Genomic DNA, 12,500 nt, shown 5'->3' on the forward strand with positions numbered 1-12,500 from the left:
GCCAATACATCCTTGCCTTGGAGCAAAAGCGTAATCGCTTCTTCTGTTCTTTTTGTAGGACTAATCCACGAAGTCGCCTAGATAGCCTTTCGAAAACTTCAGCTTCTTTCTCTAGATAAGCCATGTTGTTTTGGAAACTTGAGAGCCTTGTCTGTATTTTTATTGACAGCTGATGTGAAATCATTTTGAGATGCATTGTGTTATGAATCAATCAGGTATTGCCTTTGCTAGTGCAACGGGATTCGCTGAACAATAGTCGCAGTAAAGATCGAACAGTCTCCCTATTTTTCCCGCCGAAACCCTTCCACTCCTCCCACCCACGCGATAGTTATGTCGCTCTCCCCCGTTCGTGCCCGCTGTTAAAAAAAACAAAGATAGCGGCAGTTTGTGCTCGCTCCCGATGATCAAACGAGAAAATAGGGGACTGTGAACAGTCTACATTTGGTCAGGTTTCTTGACTGTTCAGAAACTGTGTGATCTTCGTCACGTGTGATGACATTTTATATACAGGTTTTTTAGAGCCCCTTAGAGCTGGAACGCTTCAGAACCTTTTCTGGACAGTTTCGTGTATAGTTTTCTCTATGTTAGCCCTACCAAAGTCCATCATTTGACATTAGAATTTAGTATAGGAACCTTGCAGTCTTGTACGGTTCGACACACAGATATCACTAGATTTCATGTTTTTTTGGTTACAATTGTCAACGCCCCTTGTATGAATCACTCGATCGCACCTGTCGGAATAAACATCTGTTGTTGAATCGCGTAACACGTTTGGATTTATAACAGTAGCGGCGTAAACAATCAGAAGTGGCTCTCCGTGGACTCTCACTGTGAAATCAGAAGACGAAGAAACTTGTTGAGAGTTTACACGAACAAAGGAGTGTTGAGATATCCCAAAAAGACCCTATCGCTCAAACTCTGACTGAGGATAGCGTTTCATGCATTTTTACCAGAAAGTTAAATGGTGATTTTCGCGCTAAGGAAACCAGAATTCGGTTGGTTAGTGATGCAAACATCGCTAATGGAAACCCAAACCAGAACGGTCATGGACCAAGAGCACTCGTATTGGCGGAAGGAAAAAAAATAGCCTTAGCCAAAGAACGTTAGTTTCCAGCCAAATAAACGGCTGCCTACTGTGTCTCAAGATCCAAACAGTCACAAGAACGAAATTCCAATTATGAAAGTGCTTCTCAGCGAGGCCATACAAGGTTTTTATGAATGGATAAAACTGTCAGAAGAAGCACACGAAAGGCAGCGTGCTAAATCGAAATAGATGTATCTACTCGATACCTGGATAATGATGCATGCTACTGCCTTAGAACAATTCCAGAAAACTGAACAAGACAAGAATTCTGTTTCATCCCAAAAATCCCGGCATTCTTAATGTACTTATAGATCAAAGACATCAAAGTCAAGTCTAAGTTCATCTGAACAAATGCTTATTGACTTTCGGGCCAAACAAGCTGCCGTTGAGCAAAAAATTAAAGTTCTCAGAAATCACTGCAGAAAAGCAGACTAACTTAGATCAGTTGAAAAGAAAGACGAACTTGGCAAAACCGCTGCACAAGAAGCTTTTTATCAAGAGGCCCAGGATAACAAATGTGGATTGCAAGATGGACAGCCTTTCACACTACCTACCTCGCAACATGATGTCAGTGGCGCTTCTTTTAATAGAAACGATCACCACGCCAGGTATTCCATTGCAGGTATTCCAGAAAAAGATCTGTTTCGTCGTATGTACAAGTGAACCAAAGGACCTCTGCTGGCACGACTCGCTTCCATTAGGACTTTCATTTTGGGGGTTCTGCATCAAACGATGGAATGCTAAGTGAAGGAAATTTCACTCTTTTTGCTTCAATTTGATCCGGGGCAGTCTTGAATTCTTTTAACAGTTTCATTAGCATTAGCTCTTCGCGATGATAATTATTTTGATGTTCCATTTGGTCCCTTAGCTTTCAATTTCCCGTTCTTTGTTTTTATGCCTTTCGTCACGGCGGCGTCGTATGATTAATCTCGTTCCTTGAACTTGAGAAGCTTTGGTTTTGTCAAAGTTTTCGGACGTCGCATCATTCCACTTATCATCACCTGTGTCTTCCAAATTTATGAAAGACGATTCAACCTCTTTGACATCCGTTAGATCATCAATTTTTGTTTCAGTGAGATTATTTTGAGCTTCTGAGGTTTGGCGGCTAAGCTACTTATTCCCTTTGTAATACGATTCCATTTAGATTTAAGCGATCGCTTTCTTTTGCTTTCATTTGATTTAGCATTTTGTGGCTTACTGGAAGCAGTGCAAATAACGTGGAAGAGTTTGCTGATGTTTTCTCTCGTCTGATTATTGTGTGCTTCCACTTCTTTGAAGTCCCTTTCGAATATATCCTATTTGGTTGGTGCAAGCGATGCCCTTGCTTTGATATGTTAACTCTAGCTGGAATATGTTGTTTAATTCACGAATTTCATCCAAGTATTGTCAAGCGCAGATTGCGTTCTTCCTTGCTTTTCATAGAGTGGGTCGGTCTTGATAATATACCGTAAAATTCCGAAAATAAGCCCTGGGGCTTATATTTTTCAAGGGCCCTTTTCGAGGGGCTTATTTGTGGAGGGGCTTATATTCGGAGGGGCTTATCTGCGGAGGGAAATTTGCGTTTCCAAATCGATTGGGTTAGCCTTATAGTTGGAAGTAAATTTACCGTTTTTGCTTTGTTTTCCTTTGTATTTGAAGGAAATTTTCCAAGTACAAGCTCCCAGAGGGCTTATATTTGGAGGGGCGATTTAACGGAGGCTTTTTTGCGTTACCGCTTTGGGGGGGCTAATATTTGGAGGGGCTTATACATGGAATTTTACGGTAAGTTGTCTAAGATAAAGTCTCTAATCCCGCTCCCACTAGGCCATGAGGGGTCTGGATTCCTGTGACGTAATGTGCATGCCGTACTGTGTGTGACATAACGACATCCTGACCTTGTGCGCACAACACAAGACACTTGATTTTCCTCTGGTGGCTTTCAAAGGTGGGATGATTGAGCAGAGATCGTTGACCGCATTCCCCACATCGACCTAGAACCATTGGGCTGCCCAAAATTTGATGACCTTCCTTGGTTGACTTTGGTCGCCTCCTGTGGTCACCATCAAGATCCTCTACAACATCATTGCCCTAAGATGGAGTGCTACCATTTTGTCCTATCTATGCGTAGTCAAAGAGGGCGGAACCGAGACACGAGTTATGTCAACCACGACCGTACCCAACGGTTCCTAGAAGCCGCAAAACCCTCCCCTTTAGACGGCATGTTCGATTTTATCCCGAACGATCGTAAACTGGGGCGATACTAGGCTAGTACTAAGTTGCCTCACACGTTCCCGTTTGCACATAGTTTTCTTTTTATTCTCATTCTTCGTAAAACTCCTAATTTTTTTTTCGCTTGAACGGTGAGGGGCCTTGGACTGTGTGACGTCATCCCTGTTTGATGATATCATCCCATCCTTCTTTGCGTCCTTATTTATTTTACCTCGATCTCTCTTCACATCATTTTCCAACATGGACGCTTGCTGAATGGATCTCTGTCCCAAATTTTCACATTTCCCGCCTTAAGTTGAATCCATCAATCACCATACTGTATTACCAACCGTCAAAAGGGACCTGAACTAGTCTCTACCACTACTGGCTCGCTTCTTCACTAGCAATTCCCGTGTTTCAGCTATTATGCCATCTAATTTGCGCAGTTCAGAGATTGACTGAGGACTGTAGGCCTGCCTTTAGTAGATATCTGGCTCGTAGAAAGACCAGAAGTAATATGTAGGCTTTAACTACTTAATAGCTTGCTTTTGATACGATAGATAAACCATAAAGACTTTCATAATGGCAAATGTTTCTTTTCTTCATTACACGAGGAATAGGAAAGGTGTCTGAGCATGGGCAGAAAACATAACAAGTGAAAGTACAATGTGACGTAGAGTGCCCAGTACTGTTTCTATCACGAAACAAAGTTTCATGCAATGATCGATTGAGAAAAGTTCCAGAAACTAGGCTAAGATGAATGATGGTTTTCTGGTGTAAAACAGGGCCTCAAAGGTTAAATTTTGTATGCAAAATATTCCAAGAAAAACATGCAACCGCATTGCATGCACAACCAGACAGAAAAGGAAAGGGTGCGGCCTAATAGGTTCAAGTTCTGCCTGCTCGCAAGTCTGTGGACAGAGTCAAACGATGCCTTCCTTCACAAGAATAGTTCCCCTTGAGGTCTTCCTCCAAGAAAAAGATACCCTCTTATGCCGTATTAAATATTGAACAATCAGTCGACAAATGTTCTCATTGCAGACAAGTTTCTCGAATGTCTGAACGTTGACGGCCAATAAGAAAACCTTGAAATTAGCTCTATTACAGGTGCAAATACTGGGTCCCTGTGACGTCATGTGCGTGCCGTACTGTGTGTGACATAACGACTTCCTGACCTTGTCCGCACACACAAGACACTTGATTTTCCTCTGGTGGCTTTCAAAGGTGGGATGATTGAGCGGAGATCGTTGACCGCATGGCACATTCCCCAAATCGACCTAGAACCCTTGCGCTGCCCAAAATTTGATGACCTTCCTTGGTTGACCTCCCTCTCCTCCTGTGGTCACCATCAAGAACCTGTACAACATTATTGCTCTAAGGTGGAGGGCTACCATTTTGTCCAATGGATGCGTAGTCAAAGAGGGCGGGACCGAGACAGGAGTTATGTCAACCACGACCGTGCCCAATGGTTCCTGGAGGCCACAAAACCCTCCCCTTTAGACGGCATGTTCGATTTCATTGCATGTCCAACCAGTCATAAAAGGAAAGGGTGCGGCCTAAACGGTTCAAGTTCTGCCTGCTCGCAAGTCTGTGGACAGAGTCAAACGATGCCTTCCTTCACAAGAATAGTTCCCCTTGAAGTCTTCAACCAAGATAATACCTTAGAAAAGATACCTTTTTATGCCATATTGGACAATCAGTTGACAGATTGTTTCATTGCACACAAGTTTCTCGAATGTCTGAACGTTGACTGCCAATAACAAAAACCTTGAAATCAGCTGTATTACATGTTCAAATACTTGACGCACTCGGAAAGTCCACAGACTGAACATTCAGGACGTAGATGGTCATCACATACCAAGCAAAGTTCTATTTTTGCTTATTCACAGGACAAGATCCCAGCAAGTAAGAAAGATTACCCTTGAATTGCTAAAACATATTTCTCATCTCATTCATCGTCATTCTGATGCAGTGATATGATTGCTTATTGGCCGAAATATTCCAAGTGCCTTCCAGTCATTATAGAATCATTTATGGTCATAACAATAACTTGGGCGGACGTTCGGCTGGACAATCATCGGAAAAGTATGTCTTTAAAGCAAGTTTGACACTGCAAACTCTGCAACAAATAACCGCGTTACGATGTATAGAGAAGATCCTCGAAGCCTCTTCAATGCACATACAAGGAACAGCCTTAAAGAAGCAATCGTAATCTACTTTGCCACTAAGACCTACACCAAAGATATCAGCTCACCCCAAGAAAATAGAGAGATGATGGAACTTGAGTACAATGAACCTCACGACTCGCGAGGTAAACCAAGAACAGCCAAAAGTGAGTCAGTTGAAGATGAACGTTTTAGTGATATACTCACATGCAGCATTCACAAAAATAATATACGAAACTGGGAAATGCCTCTGCTACTGAAATCAGATGCTAAAATCTCACCTAACAGCCGTGAACAGTGTCTCAGGAACAACAAGTTTCGAACAGATTACATACAGTTTCATCAACAACAGGTTCGAAGCAAGCTGAAAGTGTCTCGTAGTTGGAAAAACCAGTATAGAATGAAATACTGCTGTCATCGGTTTGGAAAAGTCTGATTGAAAAACCCTTTGTTTTGAAAGTAGGTTCTTCAGGGAAACGGCATGTTGTCTGCTTACTCTCTGCGCATGCTCTTCAAAACACTCAGAACATCGTGTTGCAGTCTCACAAGTTGGTGTTTCTTTTGATGCAGTACAATTCTATTATTTATTAATAGGTAATCTTTACTTCTGTTTTGTGCAACAAATAGAAGCTAGTTAAAATTACAAGGGCATTTGCGGCAAGTATGTTTTGCAAGTTGCAGGTTGCAAAACCTCTGGCACTTAAAAGAAAGGTACAACGATAGACTTACCGTGACTGTTACATGACGCTGTTTACGATACACGGAATATACTTGCCGAATGGTGAATTTGCACGTGTTTTTACCATCTGAAAGACGCCAACTACTTTATGTAAGAACCCCTGATGAGTATATGGGTTATTAACTATTTGTAGTGCCAGCGGTTCTCCAGTTATAATTAAATTTCAACCTGCAACCTGCAAAACATTCCTGCCGGGTCATTTGTCTGATAAACTTTGGCCACTTCCCAAATTTAGTAGTGATATCTTTACTCTGGCTGACTCAGTAACCACAATAGTTTACTATAACTGGACACTTTAGATCTGTATGCATCCCACGGAAACGCCCTTAGGCGTCTTGTATGTTTTGTAATTCCAGCTCGCAACGCTGTTAGTGGGTGTATGCGTTATAAAAAAGATATCATGAGCTGCAATGTGATTAATGTCTTTACACGTAAACAGTTTCATCTTAGCGTAGGATTTAGACAGGGGTACCCTCTGTCATGTTTTATATTTGCCATTGGCACTAAAATTTAAGGTAATGCAGGAGTCCATAACATGGGGCGTTCTCCTTCGTCAAACGCAATAACCTCCTTTGAAAAACTTGAGAACGGGTCGCGACAACCATGTTTACATACCAGAGGGACAAGCGCATACACATCTATTGACTAATAAGAGCACGCATACTTTCTGAGTTATTTTATAATACCAAGTAGAACCACTCAAAGAATTGTAAGTCTGATGTTTTCTTTGATCCGCCCAAGATAAACTGCATAAATGTGATTTACTTGGAGACGAAATAAAGCAGTTATTCCATGGAGTTATCATGTACAGTGCATTTTTTTCTTGACGTAATGACACTATTACAAAATGTAATTTTCTACAGTATCTCATGTCCTTGAAATTGTATATTGATCTGTATTGCATGATTGGTAAGTTTGTTGCACTGTGTGGCGATTGTGTGACATGAACAGCACTGTAGCGCAACACCTCTGTTTAGGCTGCAAATTTGGCATGAGAAAGCCTGCGGAAGGCCTTCATTTTTTAATGACTAAAGGAAATTGATTGCTATTTTACTTTACAGAAATCGAGAATAAATGTTTGAAAGAAGATTATTGTCCTCCAAATTTCAAGTGTAAGATCCTGCCAGCGGAGTTTCTCTGTGAGTGTCCAACAGAAGGGTTCAGATACGTAAAAGGAGGAAACGGAACGAGTGAGCAATGCCTTGGTGAGAATCCACAATGGTTTTCTTAAAATACTCCTATTATTGATAGCTTACGTGTTAATTTCTTTCCAGCTTCCAGCTTCAAAGCCTTACTTTCGTGTTTTCTGCACTTTAGTCAACTATGTTTGTAAAATCATTTGATCAGATTAGACAAAATAGTCACAGATATGTAGAGCCGCCATTTTGATTACTGCCGGACTGTAAGATCACGGAATGAATTCAATGAATTACTTTTTTAATGAATGATTTAATTATGTATATAGCTTGTATCGTGTTCCTTTTTTAAAAGTTAGATGTTTAGTTTTTATTTGCACAACCCCACAAGCTGCGAAAATAAAGGCTGTCTGTTTGTCGGTCTGTCTTTCAGTATGATTACGAATCACAAATGTATCACACGATCTGTGCGTTTTCTAAAAGCTATATAGCCGTCGACGGGAAATTAGACAACAATAGTAAATGAAAATTCGCTCTTATGTCGTTTTAGCCTAATCTCGGAAAATCAATAACTGGTTTCGATTTGCACGATGCTATGGTGTGCAATTAAAATGGGTGCACAAAAATCGTGTTCGTTTTATTGGTGCCTGGCTCGCATGCCTTGAACCTTCGTTGGCAAAATGTTTATAGTGACTTCGTTTCTTTTGTACCTCATGACTTCACAAAATTGAACGACTTAGGCTTACCACGGTAAAATGGATGCTCCTACCCACCAGAGTCCGGGGTGGCACCTTTGGCAAGTGTTAGAAACCCCCAAACCACTCATGTTAGGGTTACCAAAAAATGGCACACAGAGGACTCCACATGAGCAGCTCAGGGAATCCGGTTGTCCCTAGCCTGCTTAGGCTGGTGCAATATCTGCGTGTGCAAGTATCCTGCCAAAAGTTTTTTCGGGTAAAATGAGCGTCCCTTAAACTTGGTCGGCAAACCAGTTGAAGCAGATGGTGTACGATGTTGGAATTGTAGTAGTTGAAAGTCTTACTATTCTAAGGCCTATAGGGGAGAAAACCTCTTTGCCAAATAATTATCATTCTGACATGAATATAAAGATTTATGCAGATAATGGGGAACTTAGCCTAACGGGAAAATTAGCCTTGTGTTCACCCCCGTGCCCGAGAGGAGTCCATTGGAGGGCACGGCAGTGGAAAACCAGGCTGCCACCTCTCTTATTCCCCTACTGGTTTAACGCAAAATAGTAGAGCTCCACATTATTCACGCTGACAACACGGATGACATGATGAGGAGACAGGGAGGCATTTTTAGGATGGAGGAACTCTTACTTGTGGGAGATGGATACAAAGACAAGGAGTTTGATGGTCCAGTTTGGGGATCTTCATCAGAAAGAAAATGTACTGCGCCTGAATATCCCACACAATGTTGATGGCCATGGCCTTGTTGGCACAAGGGATTGTGTAGGTAGCGAATGTAGATCTCTTCATTTATATATTGCAAGCAGTGACGAAACCCTGCTAAGATACATGGAAAGCAGAAGAAACTGGCAGCGGAGAATATCGAAAGGGAGGAAGATTATCAGAGAGGGATGGTTGTTGAAAAGAAAGTTGCTTTACAAGAAGCTATGTATGCCTTGGACAAATCAAAGAAGTCACGGGTGTCTGATAAAGGTAACTTGAAGTAAGCCCCTTGGGAGCAAGCATTAAATGCGAACTCTGTTGTTATGGGTATTTATAATCAGGTGGATTTTGATAAGTGCGGATTGTGTAAAGAGGCTGTAGAGAGTATTGCACACATCGCGAGAGCCCATTGGATGCTTGCGCAAAAGGATTACAAAGGGCGACATGATAAAGTATGTTCTGCATAAAATATGATGTTAAAGTGGATCAAAAGTGGTACGGTCACGTACCGGAGGTGGTCCTTGGAAATGAAAAGGTCAAGAAGATATTATGGAATTTTAACATCCAAACTCACAAAGTGATGGAACATCAGAGACCTGATGTTGTTGTTTTTGTTGAAGACAAGGAACCCATGACATGCCAGATAATTGAGATGGCTATCCCCAGCGACCAATATCGACTTTCAGATTGGAGTACGAGGACGACTGCTAGTGCGAGTTCTCAGTTCTGAGCACGTGCATATACAATAAAAATTCGTTCTCGTGCGTGTACTCAGTACAGAAATTTCGTACTTGAAGTCGTTCTTACACTGGAATCTGATGATCGGTAATATCAAAAGAAAGGAATACTGTGAGTTGAGATTGCCGGATGGAAAAAGACTACAACAGTTGTTCCCATTGTGTTTGGGGCGCTAGGTTCCATACCAAATAATTTCAATCTCACTTAGATGTTACAGGAATAATTCTAGGCATAACAACACTGTAGAAGACTGTGCTTCTTAGCCCTGCCAAAACCCTGCGAAAGGTGCTCTCCGTCTGAGGTCCCATGGACTTTATTGAGAATTCCACGTTGTAACCTCTCCAGTTTAAAACAAACTGTGTGAATAACAATGACATTGACAATGTCGGCAACTATGGACCCCTCACATGTGAGACCATTGACTGATTACGTGGCTCAACACGCAAGACAATCATGGTATTTGCCGATTGTTACTGATAATCATCTGGGCCCGTTTCTCAAAAGTCCCGAAACTTTACGGGCCATTTTCGGGTGTCACAATTTCCTTTGTATCTCAAGAACGGAGAGGATTTAACTCGTCAAACTTCACGGTAATGTTTCTTTTTGTTACCTTTAAAACATGTTAAAAGACCGGCTTTCCAAAACAAGCGGTTGGCAGTTTCACAAATGGTTTTTCGGGCCCGAAAATATTATCGGGACTTTCGAGAAACGGGCCCCTGGACAGTAGTAATTTGAAAGAAGGCCAAGAACAAGGCGATAAAAGGAACTGTAGCGGAACGGTAGATAATGTAATTATTGTTGGAATGGTTGCCTTAGACTTTCATAGGAGGAAACGGAACTCGAGTGGTGCTTGGGTAGACGTCAAAATACTTATGACACAGTGGACCATAGATATTTCATTGCGATGATGAACGCACATCGATTTCGATGGTGGGGGAGTGACAATATTAATTAATAACTTGTCAGTAGCTGTTGAAACACGAAAATCGTCACGCAGACGAAGAAGGGTAAAAAAACATCAAACACCATCAGATTCAAGAGATGACCCCCGTAAGGTGTTGCCTTCTTTCCCAGCTTGTTCACATTTTGCTTGATGTCAAAACCAATTATTAGATTACAGGTCTGCTGCATATAGATGACTTTGAGGTTTTTGCGAAATCTCAAAGTAAGTTTAAATGTGTTCTAAGGGACATTTAATAGCTGTATGGGGGACATTGTTCTCCCTTTGAACCACAAAAAAGTGCAATGTGGTTAATGTCAAACAAGGTGAGCTGAGACAAGATGCAAAAGGGTGAAACTCAAAGAGTCTGCAGTAATTGGGCCTTTGGAACAGGATTCATACTGCAAGTTTCTTGGTGTCCTCGAGAGTGTACGACACGAAGAGACGTTAACACTGGAATGTGCAAAGAAGACCTATGTACAACAACTTTCGATAATCTGGTCGAGTCTGCTATCTCACGTCGAAGGTGTGGTTGCTTCTGACCAATTTGCATTAGCTGTATTAAGATATCCAAATTGAACACAACACTGACCAGTGACAGAAGTGAGGGGGATTGAGCGGAAAGCACGGGAAAACAATGGCTAGCTGTGGAGGAAAAATATCCATCACCGTTATCAAATGCACTGCTATACTTGCTAAGGGAGAAAGGTGGTTCTGGGTCTACTATCCGTAAGAAGCGAATACAAAATGACGAGGATCTAAGCAGCATTGAAGCGATATGAGAACGTTGATCCTAGCAGAGAGATTGTACGAGAATTTGAAGAATGTTCTTTTGCTATGGGGTTGTCAATCATTGACTACAGAGTCAGAGGTATGCCGATGATTTACATGTAATATATAAAGATGAAGCTAGTTTTCCCAAATCCATTTTTTTGTAAAACCAATGGAGAGGGATGTTCGTGAGATGTTCGTGAGAAGCCATTGCAAGGAAAGCTTTATGCATTTAGATGGGATGACAACAGCTTAAGAACTAAAAATTATACTCTGTGGCTCAAGCAATGGTCAACACGTCCCACATGTGTTTGAAGCTGGTATGTTTGAGTTTTATGAACAACATTTGCCAACCAATGTATACTGCACAATGGGGACAAAGACTGTATTTTTCGCTGCTTTTGTTTAAAATTCCTCAATCTTGTTTTTTTCCGAGAGGAACTCGACTGTACCAAACCGGATCTCCAGGTTTTCTACGATGGTTTACTGCCGGGAAGAAAGGCGCTTCGGGTCTTTTCATTTCTTGAAGACGATGGCTGGCGAACTTTAGATACAGACGGACTGGACAGCGCTCGTTTTCGGTGGCGTGGGATTTTGGGTTAAAAGCTCTGGAGTAACCATCACCTTGCTTTGTTTTTGATCCACGTTCTGCTCTCCATACATGGACATGCTTTCCAGTGACAGGGACATTTTCTACTCCAATATCTCCCCACGGAAGTCTCCGCCTCTCATCTCGTGCTGTGAAACCCGAAATGTAAAGACAGGACCCACCACACTGTGCGCTGAAGAATTTCGGGTCATTTTCTCCAAACTGACCTGATTAAAACAAGAAGCCTTCTTCCTCTTCTTTAGTTAGCTCTCGGGCAGTCTGTGGACGATTTCATATGGCGTTGTTAACTACCAAGTCTCGCTTGCGAGATGAACGGACCTCCCTCGACTTTGCAAACACTAGCTATTTCATAATATTTGTGCTGGAATTATAGCGCTAAATACTTCTCTGGAATGATGCAAGGGAACTGGCTCGTAGGCCCCGCCATCTTTTTGGAGATGTCCATGAAAAATCTGCACAGCAGAACGTTTAGCTCCTGTGGAGCAATAGTTTCCAAGGTTCTTGTCTCTCCAACCGAGGAACAGTATCTTTGCCAAATACTCAGATCGTAAGTTGTCTTCTTCTAGGTGTTTTCAGGGCGAACTGAGTAGATAAAATCTTAAATTTTGTGTAAGTGTTTCTGGTCTAACTTTATCACAATTTATAAGGGTTGTGTTTTTAAGGGCTTCTTCCTCTGGATAGTAAAATTCGCTTTCAATATGTCCACTCTAGTCTAATT

The 12,500-nt window shown here is 41.7% G+C and overlaps 1 protein-coding gene across 1 annotated transcript in view; it reads left to right on the forward strand.

The window, feature by feature from the left end:
* Positions 1–12,500, forward strand: part of LOC138021308 (uncharacterized) — a 188,633-nt gene that overhangs the window by 111,496 nt on the left and 64,637 nt on the right. Inside the window, exon 9 of the mRNA XM_068868154.1 lies at positions 7,237–7,380. Coding sequence (XP_068724255.1) covers positions 7,237–7,380 — 144 coding nt within the window. The remainder of the gene's footprint in view (positions 1–7,236; positions 7,381–12,500) is intronic.

Source organism: Montipora capricornis, chromosome 10, assembly GCF_036669925.1.
Source record: "Montipora capricornis isolate CH-2021 chromosome 10, ASM3666992v2, whole genome shotgun sequence".
NCBI lineage: Eukaryota > Metazoa > Cnidaria > Anthozoa > Scleractinia > Acroporidae > Montipora > Montipora capricornis.